Raw genomic sequence first — 24,498 nt, forward strand, 5'->3', positions numbered from 1 at the left:
TTACTTGCCACAGCACTGTATGCAATAGTTGCATGCAATGTGTACAGTTCCCAAAAAAGCTCGCCCCGACCGTATTGTTTGGCTAGCTTTGCGGCGATAGTAATGTGGTTGCCCTTCGTCAACCGTGCTTGCCTGGAGAGCGACAACGCTCACGTAGCAGCGTTCATACGCCATGCTAGCCTTGGCGCTCCATCGGGCCTGAGCCACGTCGAAGCAGTCGACCGTGCGGTAGCACACGCGGCCGTCGTTGCCACCCACGATGTAGATGCACTTGTTGACCACGGCTACGCCATGGCACGCCCTGCGGTGGACGTTGACGAAAACCGATGTACAAAATGCGATGTACACCCCAGCAACTTTGCATAATCTAGCCATCTGGCCTCGAAGCTTTATCGACGTTATCCCTCGGTACAGCTGGAGCGCACTTGAATGCATTTTCTAAGGTGTGACCAGAAAACTGCACACCCGGAAAGTAAGGAAAATAAGTTTTAGCGCTGCATGAAAGCTATAACAACACAGAATGCGAATATCAAAGCGCTTAGTCAACGCCGCGTTTTCTCAACAATACGAAGCCGCATCACTTGCTTCCATAAGTTTGCACTCGGAAGCTGGTACCTGCGAAATATTTGTGCGCGTGGACTTCCGAGCTAGTGGTGACCATTTCTGGCACGCTGCCTCTCTTTTCAGGCTGTGCGAAACATCTCATTGAAAAAAATCTACCCTTTTTTCTGCATGCTGACAGCCACTTGCAACAATCTAGCTTGTTGAGGGGGCCACATTACCTGGCCGTAGCGTTCTGGTTGTCCATCACGCGCCACTTGGCAGCACGACAGTCGTAGGTCAGCATGTCGTTGGTCGCGCCCGTTGTCCAGCCGCCGAAGAGGAAGAGAATGTCCTTTGGCAAGCGAGGCTTGAGCCACAACCGCCTGTTCAGGTCGACGCGTGCAACATATCCAACCACCATGCAAGGTTCATCGCCGGCGAACGCGCCAAAAGGCATGGAGGGCTGGGTGAGCGTCTGCGGGGAAAAGTTCACGCATGTGTCCGGTAAAAATGACCTGCCGTCCATAAATCTTGGAAAGTAGAGAAATGATACAAAGTACGTAACAGGACGAATGAAAGAGAGCATGAACTTGTCCGTCTACGTCTACCGGGTTACCAAGGATATAGACGAGATCAGCCCCGTTAATAGCGCCTTCGTCTGGCGCAGAATTCAGCCGGCCAGTACACAGCTATTATTCCTGCGACCAATCAGATTCTACTTATGTGGCTGCTGTGTAGCGCCACGTTGTGCTTGGACAAAAAGTCACAAGACAACCGTATGAGCGTTGTTACTGCATTACACGCCTGCTATACGTCGTCATTCTGATGAGCATTCTGCGGATAAAGAAAAACTGCTAGGATCGGAGCTGCCGCAGCTTCTTACCAGGAAAGGTATGAGTTGTATGCGTTAAATTACATATTGTAGTTTACGGAATATGGGAACACCGGACATTGCACGGCAACAGAACACAAAGCCCATATGTACAACAAAACCGCCAGAAACTGTCAAGCTGTTGTAAACGACGAGATACATAAATTAATCATTATGCTGCTGCCGGCGCCTTAACAACAGAAAATAAGCTGCAGTCATAACAATAGTGTTGCGTGCTCTAATTGCATTCTATATGACGCGATGGTACTGTCAACGCTGCTGTTCGCGTTACGCAGTAACTGTAGGGCAGGAGGATCGTCGTAGCACGAGATCTTGCGAGATTGTAAGGTCCTGAGCTTCTGCATACCACTACAGTGTATAAGCACTAATAATGCACGACAACATTGCTGGCGCAGCATGCGCCAACATCCCTAACAGCGCATGCGTTATTTGCTTCTCACTACAAGAGAAAGCTGCAGTAGCTTTCGATACTATCTAAAGCCCGACCGGCCGCTCACGGCACGGGCACATATATGCTGGAATGAAGTAGGCAGGCAGCGGCGCGCCGCGACCGACTGAACCAATGAGGATAAAGAAAAACTGCTAGAGTCGAAGCTGCCGCAGCTTCTTACAAGGAAAGGTGGAGCCAATGCTTGTCCCTCATTCACCTGAAATAGAGCCTTGCCGGCTGATGTCCGCTTACAGATAAGGTCATTTGGCTCGGTTATGGTGATGCTATAGGCCAATTAGAAAATAAAAGCTGGTTCTTCCCAACGAGAATAGTAATTTCTACTGAATATTGATGACCTTCTCCTCAATACAATATGCCAGGATATTCTGATTTGACTCTAATACCAGTAATACTGAATTATACGTAGATAAGCATCTGTCTGGTAAAATAAGCCATGACTAACGAAGGAGGTTGATTAACTCGTGGGAAGTGTGCGAAAAGCGCTTCATCGTTTTCTTCGTTTATTTATAGTTGTCTTCACCTTCGGGACATACATTCCACTCCAGCAATTCTTTAACCTCCTTGGAATGAACGGTCGTTCCACTGAGGCGGCACTTGGCGAGTCCTAAAGTTTCACCAACAGCGACAGACAATATCCTGCAATTGATTCGCACCTCGCGTATAGCAAATTAAGACCCAATTCCAACCTTCTACTGCAATGCTGGCGATAAGGTGAAAATAAATGCATCAAATTCAGGCGCAGCGTTTCACAGTGCTTGTACTAGTACTCAAATATGGCCCTCGAGATGACGTTAGTGCGAACCACTTATGCGCGGATTTCACGTGTGGTAGGCACCGTCATATTAAGTGGCACTCATACTGTGTACGCATGTGTGCGAGAAAAAGCAGCAAAATTTCATTATTATCAATAATTCGTTTCACACGCATTTCTGATGACTAAACTTACAGCATACGCATGTCTAGGGTGCCTCGATAGCAGCGCCACTTTTCAGGGTGCAGACAACCTTTTACCCATGGAGCAAGGAAAAAGATAGTAGAGAACATGACGTCACGCAGCCAGCCTTTGCAAGCGACCGCTCCGTGACGCCAGTCCCTTTGCTCCGTGCATTTCTAAGTGTCGGCCCAACACTTGACTTCTTGCATCGAGATCACTGAGCAACAATCGAGATTTGCCGAGACGCTTGGGGTGCGATAGTTGGTTGTTTATCCCATGAGCAGTTTCTTAAAGCGAAGCTTTCTTTGCTTCTTCCTTCGAGTTTCCCACTGCTGCTGCTGGGGCTGCTGCTGTCGCGCACACCACGTCGGGGGTGGTTCACAGCGTGTATATAGATGAGAGGAGCGAGTAAGAGAGGAAAGGCAACGGGAGCAACTCGTTTTTACCCCACCGCGTCAATGTGCACAATGCTCTCTGGAGCTCCCTGGCCGTCGCTACATTAGTCGCTTGACAGCTATAACTATCCGTGACTCCCCTCAGAAGCTTTGCAGATACAGCGGCGCTTCCCTTTCTACTAACGTGCAAGGCCAGAGGGCACGCAGATAGAACTGTAGAGAGGAGAAAAAGAGAAGAAGGAGCGGGAGGGAGAAGAGGCAGTTCCCATATAAGAGAGGGGGTGAGGTGGCGTGAGAAGGCAAGGAAACCCCACTACTATACGACAGCGGTTGTGGGGAAACAGGATAAACTTAAGTTCAAGGTACGGTACAGTACGCTGCTGCTATTTCTGAAAAATAAGCGCCATGCAAATATGTCAATCTGAGAAATTACGCAGGGTGTGCAAGCAGAGCTGCATTAATTAAAGCACACCGCAGGGTCCAGGTGACACTATATACGGAAGTGCTCGACCTTCAAATCAACACTTCTGCGCCCTCCGCATTAGCTTTGGGGCTATGGCATTGCTAGAGATCGTGGATTTGACCCCAATCGCGGCAGCCGCATTTCGATGGGGGCGAAAGAGAAAACGCACGTGCACACACGTTAAAGAACATCACAGTGTCAAAACTAATCCGGAGCCCGCCACTACAGCTTGTCTCCTAATCCGAGTGTGGTTTTGGCCCGTACATCCCCATAATCCAATTCAAGTTTAATACTCCTCCAGAATTCGATATCACAAGTCAGGAAATGACAACGCTCAACTCTCTCAGTGGTTATAAGATATGGCGCACAACAACGCCTCAAGCAACCACCTCTCTCTGTGTGTTCTGTTTAGTACGCAGACAAATATCAGTGGTGCACGCAAAGTAACGTTTAACATCAACTCACCACTCTCATGTTAGCCTAAACGGCGAAGAAATTAAGCTTTAGCCGTCAACATCGCCGCTAATTATCGTCAATCAAAGCATCCAGCGCGGAAAGCTTCGCTTACACCGACTCCCACAGTGCGTGGGATATGCATATTTCTTATGGAAACGCGCTCGGCCGGCAGCTGCTCGCCTGCTGTACCTGTATATCTCGTCACACTTTGCTTGTATCTCTGGCCACGTGCAGGAACGAAACTCCTGGCTTCCAACGGGTTGCGCGAGGCTCCCTCCTAATTTTTTCCTCACTCCATGCTTTGACACATTCGGCGCCACCTATCTGAAGCGCCGGCGCCATATTGGTTCTCTCTGGTGCAGTCGTGTACTGCGGTTGCTGCTTGCCGGATGAGGTGCTTCAGCTTTCGTACGCGCTCCGAGGCGGCACCGCAGAGATGAGAACCGATATGGCGTCGGTGGAAACCACGTCTTCCCTCTGAAAGCCTCGCTTCGTATTAAGGCGCCCTAACGCTCGTCGCGATTAGTGCGCGTGCCCTGTGCAATTGTAGACACGTACCATCAGTAATAAAGCGAGGCCCCAGCTGCAGTGCACAGAAAAAGCAACTAACCCGTTCAATCACTTTCAGCACCTTCACGCTGTCTTCGTCACTCTGTACTTGTGGGTGAGAGGCAACCTTCTCGAAGTCTCTGCAGAAAGACGTAAACTCTGCTGTAGAAAGTGAAGCGGCACGAAATGACACAACAAAGCAGGCAACTCAAGGTTAACTACTACATATTTGGTGTGGTGTTCCCACGTGAAGTGTCATTGAAACCACCTTTTCTGACGTAATTTCACGGCCCGCTGCCTTCGAACACGTAACAGTAGTGGAAACTTCATCCCCTAGACCGGCTACTAGGCCTCGAGCGATGTCTGCATTTGTAGCAGGACTTTGCTATTTGCTGTGATCATCGAGATGGGGCCGTCCTAGAGTTTCGTACAATGATTACTAGAGGGAACGCTGGTGTTGGCGTCTACGGGAGCTGCAAGCGGGGTGGTTCAGCCAGTTTGGGAATGATGGGTAGTAACATGGATTTCCCTAAACTTTGTCCTTCTCGCTTTAAATGACGTTGTGTCTTTGTAAATTCGTCATTTGCATACAAAATACTGTGTAACAAATAGCTAAAGAAACATTAAATAAAATTATGCGAAGGCAGGATTCAGACACAGGACCTCTAGCACAGATGCCCTATATTGAATGCATTGTACCACGGACGTCCATATGCATGGACAAGCGATATAGAGCGCACTTACGAATTTCTCGCAGGAAAGCCAGCACGTTGAGACGCTTTGTGCGTCTCGATCGATTTGACTACCTCGACAGGGTAAACCACAGCAACTGGTAGCAATTGTACGTTTTCATAGTCTTCTGGATTTAGGAAAGTAAAGATTGCTTTGAAATTTAGGAAAATTAAGGCAGATTAAACAATAAACCAAACCGGAAGAACGTCGGAATCCACGAGCACGAAGATCAGAAAGATGCGTGTACTACCCATCAGTAACATGGTGGCTGAGTGATTGCAATGCCAGAGTTCCCTCTAGTAATTATTGCAGGGAAATCTGTGCGGCCCATGGTGCCAAGCAATCTCGGAGGCCAGGCGTGTTCGTGAACTGCTCCCTATTTACCGGTAAATGACATCAAACGTCAACCACTTCAAAACAGTAAATGGGAAGAGCAATGCTACAGTGCTTACTACAAAGAAGTTGATAATTTAACGAACCCGCGAACATGATTGCCGTAGGTAAAGCATCGTCGGCATGGTGCTCGATAAAGCAATGTGCGCAAAGAAGGTATTCGGCTTCACGTGTGCCACAACTAAGTATACGTATGGCAGCCCGCATTAGTAAATACGACGTCGGATTGCACGTTGAAGCTTGTGTTGTATTCCCTTCTATCGTTGTCAGTGGTTTATGCTGGGAATCCTAGTTTCTTGCAATATGCGAACAAAGGGATCAGGCAAACAGTATTCTATATATCGGTCCTTGCGCTACACTGCAGCCAACACAAAGACGAAAATGTGTATGCAGCCTTCTGTACATGAATGGGACAACAGTTTGTTGCGTTTTTTAGCGCATTCACATACTGCGACACCACATACACGTAACCTATCGATGATGGCACAGCGGTGGCAACGCATCACGTCACGTTCGCCGCAGCGCTTTCAAAAGCAACACGTGAGGCAGAGGTGTCTCGAAGGAGGCCGTGTCTATTCACCGTAGCAACGACAACGCTCATTCATCATCATCATCACTAGCAGCAGCTGCCTATTTTTTTATTCCCACTGCAGGACGAAGTGGATCTCGAATTACCCATGTCTTGCATGAGCTGATTACAAGTTACGTCTGCAATAATTTCATCCCCCCACCTGGTTTCATCACGTCCTCTCCTGCGCTTTCCTTTCCTTGGCACCTATTCTGTAACTGTCTCCCTCTAATTGTCCACCGATTATCTACCCTATGCAATACATGGCCTGCCCAGCTCCATCGTTTCCTCTTAATGTCAGCTAGAATGTCATCTATCCCCGTTTGCTCTCTCATCCATACAGCTGTCTTCCTGTCACTTACCGTTGCGCCTAACATTTTTCGTTCAATAACTCTTTCCACGGTCCTTAACTTGTTCTCGAGCTCATTTATTAACCTTCAAGTTTCTGCCACACATGTTAACACCGGTAGAATGCAATGACTGTAGACTTTTATTTTCAATGACAGTGGTAAGCTGCCAGTTAGGATTTCGTAATGCCAGCCGTCCATTTTCTGTTGCTACGTTTCCTAAAAAGGCGTTCATTATTCTCAGCTTATTCCTTTCTGCGAATTCTACCATCATCTCTCCTCTAGCGTTTCTAGAATCGACGCCTAGGTTGGCAGTTGCCTGTTCACCCGCCTGCTTTTTCCACACATTTGCATTGAAGTCATTCATTGCTACTGTACACCGAGTTTGCGCTTTTCTCATCGCTAATTCAACATCTTCATAAAACTGATCTACTTCTTCATCATCGTGAGTGGATGTTGAAGCGTAGGCTTGTACTAACTTTAATCTATACCTCTTAAGTTTGATTACAACTACTGCTACCCTCTCGTTAATGCTGTAGAATTCGTCAATGTTGCCAGCTATGTCCTTATGGATTAGGAATGCTACCCCGTATTGCTTCTTATCAGGGAGACCTCTATAGCAAAGGACATGGCCGTTATTTAATAACGTGTAAGCCTCACCAGTTCTTCTAATCTTACTAAGGCCGATAATATCCGAAACAATGTCTGATAGTTCCTCAAAGAGTCCTGCTAAGCTAGCCTCACTCGAGAGGGTTCGGGTGTTAAACGTTGCAAGGGTCAGTTTCCATTCACGGCATGTCCGGACCAAGAGATTCTTAGTACCCTTTGCTGCGTTACAGGTCTGACCGCCGCCTTGGTCTGGTGCTCCGCAGCTGCTGGGGACTGGGGGCCATTGGTTAATGGCGAAACAAGAAATGGTGAAACAACAAATGAAATTGACTTCATACTTTCTACCGATCCCAGCATAGTGCAGGATGTAGAAGTGATAGGTAGAGTAAAGGTGCAGTGATCATAGGTTAGTGAGGGCTAGGATTCACCTCAATTTGAACAGAGAAAGAGTAAAATTGGTAAAGAAAAAACAGGTCAACTTAGAGGCAGTAAGGGTAAACGCAGACAAATCTAGGCTGTTACTTGCAAACAAATCATCATCATCATCATCAGCCTGGTTACGCCCACTGTAGGGCAAAGGCCTCTCCCATACTTCTCCAACTACCCCTGTCATGTACTAATTGTGGCCATGTTGTCCCTGCAAACTTCTTAACCTCATCCACCCACCTAACTTTCTGCCGCCCTTTGCTACGCTTTCCTTCCTTTGGAATCCATTCGGTAACTCTTAATGACCGTTACGAGACTGGCTTCAGAGGCAGCAATTGAAGTGGGAGGCAAGGCACCAAGGCAACCAGTAGGCAAGCTCTCCCAAGTAACAAAGGAGCTAATAAAGAAAGGACAAAGAATGAAAGTGTCCAGCTCAAGAGATAAGATTGTATTCTCGGAACTGTCAAAACTGATCAACAAAATGAAAATAAGTGATATTCGAAATTATAACGTGAGAAAGGCTGAAGAAGCCCTAAAAAATGGACGCAGCCTGAAATCAGTGAGAAGGAAACTTGGCATAGGACAAACCAAGATGTATGTACTGAAAGATAAGCAGGGTAATATCATCAGCGATCTCGAAGGTATAATAAAAGCAGCGGAATAATTCTATACTGACCTGTACAGTACCCAGAGGACTCAGGAGTACTCTATTCGAAACAATAATGAACAGTATACAGAAACTCCTCCTATGACTAGAGACGAGGTCAAAGTGCCTTGCAAGGCATGAAACGGGGGAAAGCGGTAGGAGAGTATGGAATAACAGTCGATTTAATCAAAGATGGAGGAGAAATACTGCTTGGAAAACTGGCGGCTCTTTATACGAAGTGTCTATCGACTGCAAGGATCCCAGAATACTGGAAGAATGCAAACATTATACTAATCCACAAAAAGGGAGACGTTAAAGAATTGAAAAATTATAGACCCATTAGCTTACTTCCAGAATTATATAAAATATTTCCCAAAATTACATCCAATAGAATAAGGGCAACACTGGACTTTAGTCAACCAAGGGAACAGGCTGGCTTCAGGCATGGATACTCTACAATGGATCACATCTATGTCATTAATCAGGTTATCGAGAAATCCGCAGAGTAAAATAAGCCTCTCTATATGTCTTCCATAGATTACGAAAAGCAATTTGATTCAGTCGCGATTTTAGCTGTTATACAGGCATTACGTAATCAAGAAGTAGAGAACGCTGACGCAAATACCTTGGAAAATATCTACAGAGGTTCTAGAGCTACCTTAATTCTACACAAGAAAAGCAGGAAGATACCTGTAAAGAAAGGAGTCAGACAGGGAGACACAATCTCTTCAATGCTATTCACTGCGTGCCTGGAGGAATTATTCAAGCTATTAAAATGGGAAGGCTTAGGAGTAAGGATCGACGGCGAATACCTCGGCAACCTTCGGTTCGCCGATGTCATTGTTTTATTCAGCAACAATGCGGACGAGTTACAACAAATGATTCAGGACCTTAACAGGGAGAGTGTAAGAGGGGGTTTGAAGATTAATATGCAGAAGACAAAGATAATGGTAAATAACTGGACAAGGGAACAAGAATTCAAGATTGCAAGTCAGCCTCTAGAGTCCGTGAAGGAGTACGTCTACCTAGGTCAACTAATTACAGGGAACCCTGACCATGAGAAGGAAAGTCACAGAATAATAAAAATGGGTTGGATCGCATACCGCAGACATTGTGACCTCCTGACTGGGAGCTTACCGTTATCATTGATAAGGAAAGTATGCAATCAGTGCATTTTACCGGTGTTGACATATGGGGTATAGACTTGGAGACTGAAAAAGAAGCTTGAGAACAAATTAAGGACCGCGCAAAGAGCGATGGAACGAAGAATGCTAGGCATAACTTTAAGAGACAGAAAGAGAGCGGTTTGGATCAGGGAGCAAACGGGTATAGACGATATTCTAATAGACATTAAGAGAAAAAAATGGCGCTGGGCAGGTCCTGTGATGCGCAGATTAGATAACCGTTGGACCATTAGTGTGACAGAATGGGTACCAAGAGAACGGAAGTGCAGTAGAGGACGGCAGAACACTAGGTGGTGCGACGAAATTAGGAAATTTGCTGGTGCTAGTTGGAATCGGTTTGCGCAGGACAGGGGTAATTGAAGATCTCAGGGAGAGGCCTTCGTCCTGGAGTGGACATAAAAGATGATGATGATGATGATGATGATGATGAATGCCAGCCATATGCATTCCAACCCATTTTATTATTCTTTAATTTCCTTCTCATGATCAGGGTCCCCCGTGAGTAAGTGACCTCGGTAAACGTACTCCTTCACACACTCTAGCGGCTGACTGGCGATCCTGAGGTTTTTTTCCTTGCCAGGCTAACGATCATTATCATTACTTTCTGCATATTAATCTAAAAGCCCACTATTGCACTTTCTCGATTAAGGTCCTCAATCATTTACTTTAATTCGTCCCCAGTGCTGCTGAAGAGGACAATATCATCTGCAGACCGAAAGGTGCTTAGATATTCGCCCTTGAACCTCACTCCTAAGTCTTCCCATTCCAATACCTTGAATACTTTTTCTAAGCATGCAGTGAGTAGCACTACAGAGATTGTTTATTTCATCCCAAAGGAACAATTCAGAGTGTTTATTAAAGATTCATCTAACACAAGCATTCATTACACTGATCCACGCACCCGCAGCGCCGACAAGTGTATTGTTCCTCTTTCCCGCACTACCTATTTTTTGCAGTCTCCTAGATTCACACTGCCGTCCCTACTTAATAAATACGAAGAGAAAGAAGCCAACTTTTCTACGTTTACAAAAAAAAAAAGAAATGCGTGAATTTTTTCTAACTCTTGTAAATGTATTTTATAATATATTCTCCGAACATGATCAAGAATGTTTCATTACCCTTTGTATCGCGTTTATCGTTTTCGTCTTTTTATTATGGGTTCACGTGAACATTCAATATTTCAGCTACAATGTACAACCGTCCTGGAGTGCACTTATATATTGACCTGATTTGTTCTATTGTTCCGTTGCTGTATATGCACCACCTATATTTAATTTATTTTTTCTAAACTGCATTTTTAATTCTATTCTTGTAAGTTTGCTTTTGAAAGTATGAATTTTAATACCGCTGTCATGTACGTGGGCCTTTAGGCACCTTCAAGAGGTGTTATTACCGCTTTTCGCCTAAGGGACCCCCAATGGTCACGGGAAGATCTGATAGATTGATTGATTGATTGATTGATTGATAGATTGATTGATTGATTGATTGATTGATTGATTGATTGATTGATTGATTGATTGATTGATTGATTGATTGATTGGTTGATTGGTTGATTGATTGATTGATTGATTCTTCTTGCCTGACCCTTTTCTTGATAGGTAGCTTTCTACTACGGAGAACCATGGCAGCGGCGCAAGCTTTGCAGCTATTTCTCAAGATATTCACGTATGTCTCGTGTACTCGTTCATTACGCAATGCCTCTATGACTGCTGGTATCTCTCATGAAACAAATCACTTTTCATTATTGTTCATCATTGGGCACAGTAACGCCATTCGGCTTTCATGATAATTTTGTTTAGCCGCGTCTTGATGAGTGGGACTGTATGGCATCGCATTAAGTCTACGTGCAGCGCTCGTGAACTTCCGCGTGATGGCCGATAGACGAAGCACATCCAGCGACAGCGCGCGTCGACGATGCGCGGAGGTGAGCATTAAAGACAGCCGACACTTTTTCCTTCGTGCCCTTTCGAAGCCATTAACCTTTTACACGAATTCGGTAAAGTCCGCTTGCGTTGCCCTCGTCTTGAACTCATCTGAACGCCAGGAACGGAGTAGAACGTTTCGGAGTAGAACTTTCGAAAGAGCAGCACCTCACGAATACTCTACAGGGTGTTTCAGCGAACACTTTCAAAAAACCCTAAAGGTAGGTTTTTCGAGCAAAAGTAGGAATTCTCTTAAGGAGCAAGCTTTCAGGTTCGGCGGACGTCAGAAATTCTGAAAAACATGCGAATTACATATTTAACTACTAAAATTGCCTAACGAAATTTTTAATTAGCCACGTTTGGCGGTTATTGCCAATGGCGAGTTCGTAGCCACGAAGACGACGATGCCGTATCAGTTTTTAAAGCAAAGAAAAAGCTACTCTAAGGCCCTGCAGCCCGCGAAAATCAAGTATTTTTTCCCGCATGAAAGCTTAACGCGGCGAACATGGTACGCCGGAAATCTAGTGCAAACGCAACGTCCGCTGATGACGTGTTGCGGTGACTACGGCGCTCAATTCGAAATGTCTGTGGTGATTTCCCAGGCTAAGGAGCCTCAACGCTCAGCTTGGACCACGGCTGGCGTTATCTTTTCTTTCGTTGGTAGGCGCAAGACAGAGGCTAGTCATCGCCCACTACACCGTCCCCCGTTTTGGGAGCCCTGGTAGGCGTTTCCGGCAGGCTTGCTTTTTTTTTGTCTCGACTACTTCTGACGTGGCTACCTGAAGAGCTAGATGTGAGGCATCACCATCCGTTCATTTATTCGTTAGGTTCATGTGCTGTTCGTTTATAATCTCTGAGTGTTAGGAATCGCATGAGACGAAGGAAAGGTTCGTTTGAGGAACAAGGAGGACTTTCGCGGCAGTGGCTGCATGCTGTTAGTTCTTGTGGCTTGTAGCGCCAGTTTTACAAACACGTTGACGTTTCCCTTTAAAGTGCTTGTTTTCGGGGTGCGCGTGCGACATAGCCATTGCATTACCACTGGTGCGACCTCGCCCATTTGAGGATCAAGGTTTCAACGCCGCAGCGTTAATATTGTGCAAATGGCCGCACCAGCGCAACTCCAGCACTCCCTTGCTGAGAAAGTGGACATTATGCTGGCTTATCTGAGCGCGCAAAAGGACGCGGAGCTGGCATCGATGCTGCCCAACATCCTGGCTGTCGTGTGCCAGCCCGCCCAAATTCGTATCGATATTTAATCAGTTTAGGACCGCTGGATCAGTCCATGCACAGAAAAGGGAGCGACCAGCCAGTGCAACCGATGATTTTGACACCGATGTGCTGGCAAACGTCGCTGTCAGGCAGGAAGCAAGCGCCAGGGAAATTGCCAGCGCATATGGAGCGAGCCCAGCTTCAGGTCGGGGGTCACTTTCAAGACACAGCTACCACCAATATCATCTGTGTCTTCCCCAAGAGCTGAGACCAAGCGACTTTCAGAAACGGCTCGATTTTTGAAAGTGGTGCCTTATTCAATGCGACGAAGATCCGAAATTTCTCAACAGAACGCATTGGACCGACGAGCCCCAATTTTGCAGGGATTCGAATGTCAAATTGAAAAACGCGCAGTATTGGTGCGATCAGAATCCCCACTGGCTTCGTGAGCCTAAGCACCAGGTAAGGTGGTCAGCGAAAGTATGGTGTGGCATTTATAACGGCCGTATTGTTGGTCCTTATTTCATCGGCGGAAACCTTACTGGAAAGAAGTACCAAGAGTGCGTTTTAGAGGGCGTCGTCTCCGAGTTTGCCTCAGAGTTACCACTGGCTGCGCTGAAAAAAAAAATGCGGTTCCAGCACGACAGAGCCCCACCGCATTTTTGTTCACCGTCTCGTCAATTCGTTGACGAGTCCTTCCCAACACGCCCTGGCCGCCTAGGTCATCCGATTTGTCATCATTGGACTTCTTTCTCTGGGGATATGTTAAAAATGAGGTTTTCAAGACGGAACCAACCAACCTCGAGGATACGAAGCACCGTGTCAGAATCTCCTTCGACAACATTCCCAGACGGATGCTTTTATCTACTATGAAAGAGCGCCTTCGTCTGTGCATCCCAATGGAGGGAAAGTAATTTGAGCACATCATGTAAATACTCTATGTTGTCGTTCAAAATGATATTACTCTCGTGGAGTGCCCGAATAGGCCTACAGCCAAATGAAAGATTGAAATAAACCATTTTTGTTTATTGATGCTTGTTACATGACTCAAAACTGCTAAACATAGTATGAAGTCAAGATTTCCTAATCCTAGGCCAGCACTTACAACAAATGGGACGGGGGCTGGTACGAAACAACGTCGCCCTACAATGACAAGAAGTTGTCAGCTACGGATCCCTCGTTTATTTTAGCTGTCAAGCGCATACCACTTAAAAACATCTCCTGGTAGTCGCATGTCACGATGCAGCGCCACTAAAAAAACTGCACCGTCGCAAAAGTGTGGCTTTATTCTTTCAACGAAGCTAGCGTAATGTGAATGGAAATTAAAGCACTCCTTCCGGAGGCAACTGCACTGGCAGAGCTCCAGGCCAGTGCCGAACAGCACCTTAAAATCGACAGCTGCGTAGTTGGCGATGACTAGCCTCTGCCTTCCGCCGAGTGAGTAAGCGAAAGATAACGCCTGCTGCTCCCTATGCTTAGCATCGGCACTTCCTAGCTAGGGAAAATAGCACGTACATTTCGAATTAGCCGCCACAGTCATTGCAATACGTCACCAGCGTACGTTGCGTTTGCTCAAGACTTCCGGCGCTCCTCAATCGCAGAGTTTCGTCTTTCAGCGGAAAAAACGCCAGGCTTTCTAGCGCTGCAGGGCTTTAGCAAAAGAGTTTTTCTTTGTTTTAAAAACTGATGTGACATCGTCTTCTCCGGGGCTACAAACTCATGATTGACAATAACCATCAGATATTCCTAATTAAGAAGTTTATTAATGAAGTTTAATTAATCAGCTAACTAATTAGCCCGCCCTTGATACCTCCTGGTGTCCACCGCAGCTAGCAGTTTCCTTCTGAAGAGTTTTTTTTCTCGAAGAGCCTATTTTTAAGAATATTTGGAAGTGTTCGCTCAAACACCTTGCGTAAAAAATTATTATTTGATTGCGTCTCGTAGCACTAGAAGTACAACCAGGATTGCTTTTAATCTATTGCTGTCCTTGCCAAGGCCTTTTTAATGGTCCCTTTTCAGGTAAATAAACGTCTTTCTGCAAAAATACGTGCATAAATCGGTAGGTAGTTGCATACGAGAAGTCTGGCACGAGCGAAGATATTGCTGCAGGAGAGCAAGCCCGGTATGGGGGGGGGCTCCCCCGAGAAAATCGGATGTTATTTTCAAGGCCGAGCGCCGTAAGGTGCGTGAAACGTATAATCCGGCATGACAGACTCAGCGCGAGCGCCGCAGGCCCGAGAAAATGAGTCTGACGTACCTTTAGACAAAGTTACATTATCTAACCCGCCATCAATGTCACAGATTCAATGATCCGCGCACGACTATCGCGCAATTTCCTATGTTACCGTCGCCACTAAAATGCAACAAACTCACTAGGAACATCCGCGGAGCAAGAGGAAAGCTTGCGGACGACACACGGCATCCACGCCCACACACAACCTCGCACCGACCGTAATGCCAGCACGCCTAAGGACAAACGCATACCGAGCGATCAAATCAATTTCTCCTCCGGAGTACCTAGGCGAAGTCAGATATTCAAGGAGCAGAAGGCCCCAGATTTTCTCTCTCGCACTTGCTTGTACTCGCGCCTGCGCACAAACGTCGGATGATTCCTGAAATGAGTCTTGAGGTGGCGTTGTCGGTAACAAAACCCTGCTTCGGGGTGGGTTTTATTTCGGAGGCCAGGCCACCTAGTTGATTGCCTTCGCCATCAAATGGTGCTACCGGCATTATCAGTAACGATTTTTCTCTTTTTCTTTTTTTTTGTCGGTACATCAAAAGTGATTCCGGTCTTCGTATACCTTATCGGCTCATGAGTATAAAGCAGATCATGTCCTTGGGATTTTAATACTGTGAGGAAAAGGGCAACTGGTCGTTTGAGCATGAATGTCATTATATATGGTTCAAGGAGTTCAGCGAAGTCTCTTTAAGGGGATGGGCAACCCCCGTAACCGCGTGGCTCCTTCTATTGCTCGATGCGCCACATTTATTTCGTCCAGAAATTATCGTTGCAATGTTTATGTTTCATGTTGTCGCACTAACCTGCATTTCCAATATTTAGCTCCCCCAACCTGCAGGGACTGGAACCATCTTCTCAATTCCAGCATTAATGCCAAAGAGTTAAAGGAACACTAAAGCGAAACAATAAATCAGTTTAGACTAATGAAGCATTGTTTGAGAACCCTGCAGGCAGTCATTTAAAAAATAGTTTGATTATTAGATGAGGAAATGAAGGTCCAAGTATCGGTATTTGAATTTCGCGCCGAAACCCCGTCGCCTCTACGTCAGTGTGACTTCAAGGATTTCAAAGTATGTTTTCGCATTTGGGCCGCGTTGGCTGAGTAAAGGTTCCCAAAACTTGCCATGTTTAACATTTGGTTCCTTTATAACAAAATGCAGTCAACCTGTACCGCTATATATGATTAGTAGGCCCTAGAAGATGCCACCAAAATCCAAGACGTCACAGCCACCAGGTGCGGGAACTTAAGTGGGCGTCGCCACCCGTATTTCGTTCTTGCGCTTTTTCTGGCTTACCAAACGCCTTATCGTTGTAAGAGTGGTGTTTTTGGTGTTGTAGAACGGTAATTTACTGATTCAGAAGAAATCATTTTTCACTTTAGTGTCCCTTTAAAGACAGCCTTTACTAACAATTTCATTTAGCCTTATACTATATCCTCGTTGTCAATCTAAGGATGCAGTACAAGCGCTTCCCACCAAACCGCTTTGTGTCTTTATGCACCAAGATAAATTCCGCGGAGCGTCATGATCGATAACGTAAGCAAGTTATAAGCGCTAAAACGTTAAGTGCAGACGCGTGGCTTATGACGTCGTGAGTGTGTGCTCACGTCAAGGGGCGGGACCCGAAGCGCACGAGCGGCAAGAACTCGGCGAGGTGGGCCTTTCTCTTGTTCGGGTCGCTGGAGATCCACTTGAGTATGGCGGCGAACGTGTCTTCCACTTCGTTGACAACGCACAGGCGGTCGTCTGCGAGGACGGTGCGCATCTCGTCCGGCCTCAGATCCTGGAACTGAGGGCTGCTCTTCCACACCTGCGTCACGCATACAGACAACTTCATTCGCTGTTGACAAACGAAGGCTCCGGAAGATTTCCAATTCCGTCCCTTTATATCACCAAGAACTGCAGGTTTAGCCAACCGAGACGCATAACCTCGCTATTGTGCATTATGGACTTTTAAGTACATACACTCTACGCCAGCTTTAAATAAAATGGCGATGCCTGCAGTAAATAAAAGAGAAATAGTTAATTCTTCTTTTATGTAGAGTTGCCAAGCGCTAATGCGATGTTCTTTTTTCTTCTTTTTTCTTTTTTTTTTGATGCTGTGGAAAAAATGTCTCGCTCCGATGCGCTACTCGTTTATGCGAATTCACTGAGGTCAACCTTCTCCACTTGGGATTCCCACGGTTGGCGCATCCAAGACCAGCTGCAACAAACTTTGATTTTGGGTAAGTTGGTTACAAGCGAGTGGTAACCTACTCCTAAAAAAATCCCGGCAATAATGAGGGCCTAGTAATTGTGTCATTTTCTTATTAGGAGCCTTTAAATTGCACGTAAACACGTAATGCCTAGCACGTCCCCAGCGAGACTTTTCAGCGCACTGTGCGCAGTGTCCAATATCGCAGGTCATGCCGGGGAGCCGCGCGTTTCAAATGATTTGCACTTTCGGCGAGTGGTTATGATGGAGTCTTTTTGACACGATAGTGTTTTATAAGGGGCCTCACCAAAAAAATCTGTCTATTGTACGTACCTCGCGCAATCATCATCACAGAGATCCACGAGACGGCAATACCTTGCCGTTTTGTGCCTACCTAATGCTTAGGAATGTAGGCATAAACGGGTAGAAAGGTCTGCTCTTTTTAACGAATCATCCCCTTGGTGACGTATATTTGTTGCGATGAAGATATTCAAGTACATTTTCTTTTATTACTGAGTAATTTTATTGAAAATGTGGCCGCTGGCCTGTAAGGGTAGTAAAGATGTTGGTATAAATGATAGAAGGCTTTTCTAGCCCCTAATAAATGTCGGGCTTGGAAGTGTCTTGCGACACACTACGGGCAGCGGCGCTACCACTGCGTTTCCGGCGCTGTTTCTAGGGAAATCCCCGACAACTGCGACAACCGTTACCGCTCGGTGGCACCGCGGCGGCTCATGCTGTTTGTATTGGTGGATAGCAAGCATTGAAGAGATTGATAGAACCGGAGTCATTGCAAGCATAGATAACGTAAACTATAGCGATAAGTATGTTAAATAGGAAATTTATGCTCGAGGTCAGATGGGCAAAAGTCTAGGCCGTGATAAATGTACTAGCCCGTTTTAAAGGGGATGCCAATAAATATAATCATCACCGTTTTCACGCGTCTGCTGTTTTGCGTGTGCGCGCATGCCGTGCACGTGTGGACGGCCGCGAGCACGTGACCGCACCCGAGTTCTGACGGCGATGTTTCGCCACGTACGCACTCACCGTCGCGTCGGATGCACCTGTGACGCCTGGTAGCTTATGGGGTGCTGTTTACGCTGCGCAACAACACAGGTCTTCCGTGCTTGCTACCTTGTTCACTGCTTCGCTCTTTGAGTATTTATCTCAAAACTGGCGCAATGTACAAAACTTCTGACAGCTTCAGTGCTACAATTATAACATGTCCTGCGGGCACTACTTAACATTAATGAAATGATGTAATCTCATGGACGATTCTCACACGTATTCTGGCACCAACCACGGCCGAAGAAGTTTGCAGTTAAAATTTTCTGTCAAATTCCTGACTTCTCTTAATCGGATGGCCGTCGTAAGAGGCGCACGTAATGTGGTCGAAGCCCGTGAAGCACGTCGCTTTTGTTACCTCGTTGAAGTTGCGAACCAGGTAGCGCAAGGCTTCTTGCGCGAGATGCAAGTAACACCAGCTGGCTGCCAGTTGCCAAGTTCCGATGCAGTTCTGCGCGTCGAGGTCCTTCTCGAGGGTGCTAAGGCAGTGATCCAGTAGCCAGAATATCTGCGTCGTAAAAGTGAGAACACTGGGCTGAAGTGACGGTGCGCGGCTATGTGTAACCGGGGACACGGTCCTCCTGCACAGTGCATCTCGCCGGCAAGCTATAGAGAACGATCGCTTACCGTGTAGGAAATCCAGGCACGTAACGTCATGTGCTATGGTTGTACAAAGTATCGCTTTCATCAAGTGCCATGCCTACCAAGGCCACCAAATTTATCTAAAATAAATAAATTTTGGCCCCTGTGATTTTACAAATGTAGCGTCAATTTTTACGAAGAATTCACTCTGTCCACGAAAAAGTTCTGGGGGTGTTGAAGAATGGGGCGAGCAATATTGACCATAAGAAAATCCATGCAAGGATGAAGTTGCTCTAGTGCCTGCACCGCTGTTTTGTCGTAATTCAGGGCGTTAAACAGCGGGCTATTTGCTTCGATAATCGTTCTCCGACAACTTTCTAATCCAGGCTAAATCGGCAAAAGCAAGGTCTCTGAAAAAGGCAATGTGATCTAAAAACGCTACATTGCTTCCGGTTCTCTGTTGTGCCTAGCTATGTGCTCCTTGTATGCAGTGTCTAAACGTGAGTAATCGTAAGCAGAGTGCGTACGCATCTCACAAAACGTGTGCGATCAAGGCAGACAAGAACGAAATCGTGCGCTGCTCCGTTATCCCACACCCATCGATTTGTAATGTCCGTGAGTGTTTTTACGAATTTTCAAGTTCATAGGTATGGCCGGCATGCAAATGTTCCCATATAATGCTTCACTGATAATGACAACATTATAGCAGCCCCCCCCCCCCAGCAACGGCGGGAGACGGCTTGCTGCAGGAGGAACGTGGCACCTGTAACGCTGTTGCGGTGGTTAGCCGATGGAAGGCTTGGCGGCTGATATAAATACTTGCCTCTCCATATGCATGGTCTTCAAAGTTTGTTTAACATTGAAGACCATGCATATGGAAAGGCAAGTATATGTATCAGCCGGCAAGCCTCCCACTTTAAATTCAATACTAATTTCCGTAAAGAGGCTATGCTAGATACGTAATATGCGCTTGCATGAGCGGTTTATGCACTTTGGAATGCTTCTGCTTTGAAATATCGCTAATCAAATTTTATTCAGTCAATTAATTTTGCATTCAGAGACGTCAATTGCGACAAAACGTTGAGTCCCCACTGTGACGTAGCTTGCAGCGTCTGGGAAGTCGTTTGCAAATTGGCCGAAGTTGAAGACAGGTGCGCTCTTGCTCTCAGCTGGCGAAAACAAGCACCTACTGACTTTTTCCCTTTCCCTCACGCGCGCAGCAGAATAGAGCCCTAGTCAGACGTGCGCGTCGGAACGCGTCCACACACGCCGCACCGCGTCTGCGAGCGTTCGATATCAAGCACAGAGGCACCGTCGCACGTTATGTCTGGCAGCGTCGTGACCAAGCAATGCTAAATTTTTCACCGGCATTGGAAGTTGCCGTTTGCTTCGCCCGGGTGACGTGACCTCACGTGAAAATAGCGAGCCAATGTGAATTCTGGAACAAAACTGGATGAAACGCTAATGGTTTGTAAAAATTGAAATATGAAGTTGAAGTTAAAATTATTCTGTATGATTGCCATTTTAACACATCGCTAAACATTGCCGCTAGACTACATTGAACGTGGCGTCCTATCAACACTGCACTGTCGTGACTACAAGCGCGGGGAGGCGCGGCAACTCGTGCATCGTGCGGCTGCGTGCCGTGCTCCTCCGCCGGGCGCGATACGGCGCGACGCCGAGCCCAGGGCGGCGCGTGCTGACGCGTTCCATCGCGTACGTCTAGTGGGGCTTACTCGTCAGGCTGAGAACATGGTAAACGTTTTGCTTGATGGTTTAGCGACCCAACGCTTTTGTCCAAGCCCTTGAATGCGAAATTAGCTGAGTGTCAAATCTTACGATAAATATTTCGCAACAGAATTGCTCCAGCAGAATCAAATAAATTGAAGTCGTCTTGAAGTGCGACAATCTTACGGTTTCAAATATCAACACATACCGTGATTGTGATATAATATTTAATTATGAATATTTATTGCTTATGCGTTTGATAACTAATTTTTTGCGTAAACTGTGTGCACCAAAGTGCATAAGACACCTCTACAAGGAGAAATTGAGTAGGTAGCATCGCTTTTTTTTATTAGATCTACTTAACCCCTTAAGACCCTCTATATCAAGCATATATATGTGCTTCCATGTGCTAGTCTGCGGGGCTCGACAACTTAATAACATCTCACATTTACAGCGCTTAAGTGGAAACAGGAAGTCAGAAGGAGAAATTACAATCGGACAGGGGGATGCAGCGTCCTATCTTTTCCTTTTCTTTCTTCTTTTTTGGTTTTCCCGTTTCATCTTGAGCGCTGGAAATGCACTAAACGTCGAAATTACAGCAAGCCTAGCTCTCTGCCACGATTTACTATCTTTTCGCGCGACTGAGAGAGAGTGACTCAGCGACTAAGTGATAGGCCGGACAAGGCAATGGCAATGCAAGTGACTGAGTGAGGCAAGGCAATGGCTAAACAGCCCGGTTGTAAAAGACGCCCCGTGGAAATGCAGCCATCGAGTTGTGCACATTTCAACCAGCGACCTCTACCTTAGGAGAAGTCTGACCGGGGATTGTAAACAGGGCACACCTCTTGCTTCATTCCCTACTGTTTGCTGGCTAACGGAAACTCCCTTCGGCGCACCATCTTCTCAAAATCAAGTTTCGAGAGACCCCTTCACCAGCACTGCAACCCCTGACTGACCCTGTGCTTCTGGGCCAGCTCGAGAAACTTGGCGACGTTGTGGGGGCCGATGCGCTCATCCAGCGGAGTGTCGTAGGCGAAGTCGACAAGCAGCTCCATCATGTCGCGCTCCAGGTCTTCCATCATCACCTGAATCGATGGAGTCCGCTTGTTTTTCTGTTTCTCTTCGGGACTCATGCGTTCCCTGGCGACAGTGAATAGTGCGTTGCATGCCGAGTACCTGCACGCGGAAGAACCGACAGCGATGACACAGTGATTTAGCTTAGGGTGCTGCGCACAATCAACAACGATAATTCTGGCAACTCTGTTTTTTTTTTACAAATGTGTAAATTCTTCCCCTATACTCCCTTCCCTATTCTAATGTTTGTGGGCGCTCGCCGATGATGTCGTTTGCGGGTTGATGCTCCAACAACTCGGGTTTAAGGGCTGCTGCTGATCAGTGAAAAATCCCTTCGGCACATTTCGTACTTTAAGGTCATGAAGAGCATGCACTAATCCAACTTGAGATTGCCTTCCTGACAAGAAAGTGTGAGAAAAGCAGAAGTGCACGCAAGACTGACCACCATTGTCATTACAACTTATTCTGTCTGATTGAAGTGAATGAAAGAGGTTTGACAGCTACTGTCTCCCTCTTTTTTTAAAGCTATTTAATGCGAGTAACCGTGAGTAACCGTAAGCGCAAGATACGTGTAGCTCACGGAGCATTTCCGAGTAGACCTGTTCACATGAATTCGACAACGTTTCCGACGAGTTGCTTCGCCCGGCAAAAATCAGTCGTGAGTTAGTCAAGTTGGTCTTGGCGGCTCGTAGTGTCCTCCAAAATTTCCCCGGTAAGCTATTATGCGCTTTATATGGCCTAAAGGCGGTAACGACATCCTGTCTTGCTGCGAAGCCTGCGTAAGAATCTTTGTCGTGCTTTGGTATACTGATAAATGTGCTGCGTTAAGAGGAAGCTTTAGCTCGGGTGCTCCTATCTAAATAGATGCAAAAGGAGAATTCGTTTTATCGGCAACCACTCCACCAAACTTGACGAGGTTTGTTGCATTTAAAAGAAAATCTTTAAATCTAGTGACTGTTCAAAATTTTTGATTTAGGTTGTCTATATTTTACAAAATTACAAAACGTTGGCAAAATCTCAAATTTCCACAATACGATACTATCAACTTTACAACTTTTAACTCGGCAACGAAAAATGATATAACTATTCTGTGAATTGCATCTCATATTACATCTAAAGCGCACAAAGTTGATATGTTACACATGAATCTCAAAACATTTAATAAAGCGCGAATAGACCTTTTGCAAAACTCTTGTACACAACGTAACGAATTCCCATACTATATAAATTGGCATATCAAATTTGTCCACTTTGAATAATCTAATGGATGCCGTTTACAGAACCGCGATATTTGTTCTTGACGGAGAGCTATTAATTTGTAAACTTCGTGCTTGTAACTTTTTCGAACTTTCAAAATTTTCAAAATCCTTTTAATAAGATACAGGCCCTAAATCGAAATTCCGCTTCCAACAGTCAGTATAATTTAACTTTTTCTCTCAAATCCAGCAAACTTTATCAAAAGCGGTGTAGCGGTTATCTCAGAAAAACGTTTTTGCGTTTTACATGTATTTGAATAGGCCGCGTCGGAGATGGGCCCGAGCTAAAGCTTCCTCTTAAAGCAATTTCGTGGTCGTATAATACAACAGTTTAGTCTTTCGCGCAAATATTTCACTCGAAATCCTTCCCTCTAGCAATAGCAGTGTTTCACGGTGAAAACAAAAATATGTATAATGAAAATTTGCATAGAAATTTTACAAGCCATCTTTTGCCCTACGCAAGATCTGTTCATTGCATGACATAGTGTTTTACGGAGAGACTGGCTTATGGCATTGAGCGTTTATTGGAATATGTGTCGTTACATCCATTTGGTAACAGGAGACATGGAAAGCGGAATTTCTTGTTGGTGATTGTTAGTTCCTTACAGCTCTAGCAGCAGCGCTGAATCTTTCAGATTAAACAAGGACTCGATGATGTGACTGAGGTTTTTACCTCTATGAAATTCCTGGCTGTACGACTTTTGCGCTGGGCTGCTCCTTTCGACTTATTTTTCTGAGAAAGAAAATACAGTTTTAGTTTAGCATACGCAACTTATAGTGTACGCTCTACGCTATAGTGTAGTGTACGCTAGGCAGCGCACGTTTTTTACAGTTTTAGTTGGCTGGCGAGATCTTTGGATTTCGGAGGCTATATGCCATTGTTGCGGCTATTTCCCGATTGTAGCGATAGGCGGCGTAGACATGTCGAATGTTTCTCGAATGTTTCATCTCGAATATAGGGAAGTCAAAAAGAGTACGCAAAATTAAATAATGAACACATAGCGCAAATATCAGCCGGCATACAGGAAGAAATAGAAAAACATCGCATGGAAAACTACGATTATAATCAGTTAGAACTACTCATTAGTACCAAAATAAAAGAAGTAAAAGGAGTAAACCGCTGGAGAGGAAAGAGGAAACCACGAAGTTGGTGAAATAAGGAAATTAGGGAGGCCATCGAACAACGACCGTTGGCATCACGGGAACACAGAGAGGCAAAGAAGGCGCAGTTATCTGAAGAGGAAATAGGCCAAAAATGGGAATTTTATCCACAAAACAAACAACAAGTGCAGGTCCTCGTCCAGGCTAAAATAAAGCACTCCTCTGATCGCTGGCTGGCTGAAGTTTGCAGTGCAACTAAAGGGGGGTCACGAAACTTCTGGAACCATATAAGTTAGCTGGGTAAAGCGAATCACAGAAATCAGGAACAGATTTACGATGCCGAGGGAAAATGTTTAGAAGAAGATGACGCTGTGAACTATATTGGTTCAGTTATAGCTGAGTCATTTAGGAAAGATTATAGGGTAATCGCCCCAAATGAGGGAGCAACACAGTATAGCACAATAGAAAACAGCTTAGAACTGACCAACCTTAACTGGTAAAAGGCGGAAGCAAATGTTCCAAAATGCACGTCCGCTGGGAG

General features: G+C 45.8%; 1 protein-coding gene across 1 annotated transcript in view; it reads right to left on the reverse strand.

Moving 5' to 3' along the window:
* The window catches only part of LOC126516599 (kelch-like protein 10), a 28,919-nt gene continuing 4,421 nt past the window's right edge, over positions 1-24,498 (reverse strand). The window contains exons 2-8 of the mRNA XM_072289393.1: positions 21,483-21,702; positions 18,575-18,724; positions 16,565-16,767; positions 4,745-4,823; positions 783-1,018; positions 133-301; positions 1-15 (exon numbers count right to left, since the gene is read on the reverse strand). Of these exons, the coding sequence (XP_072145494.1) occupies positions 1-15; positions 133-301; positions 783-1,018; positions 4,745-4,823; positions 16,565-16,767; positions 18,575-18,724; positions 21,483-21,702 (1,072 nt within the window). The remainder of the gene's footprint in view (positions 16-132; positions 302-782; positions 1,019-4,744; positions 4,824-16,564; positions 16,768-18,574; positions 18,725-21,482; positions 21,703-24,498) is intronic.

This window comes from Dermacentor andersoni, chromosome 1 (assembly GCF_023375885.2).
Source record: "Dermacentor andersoni chromosome 1, qqDerAnde1_hic_scaffold, whole genome shotgun sequence".
NCBI classification, from domain to species: domain Eukaryota; kingdom Metazoa; phylum Arthropoda; class Arachnida; order Ixodida; family Ixodidae; genus Dermacentor; species Dermacentor andersoni.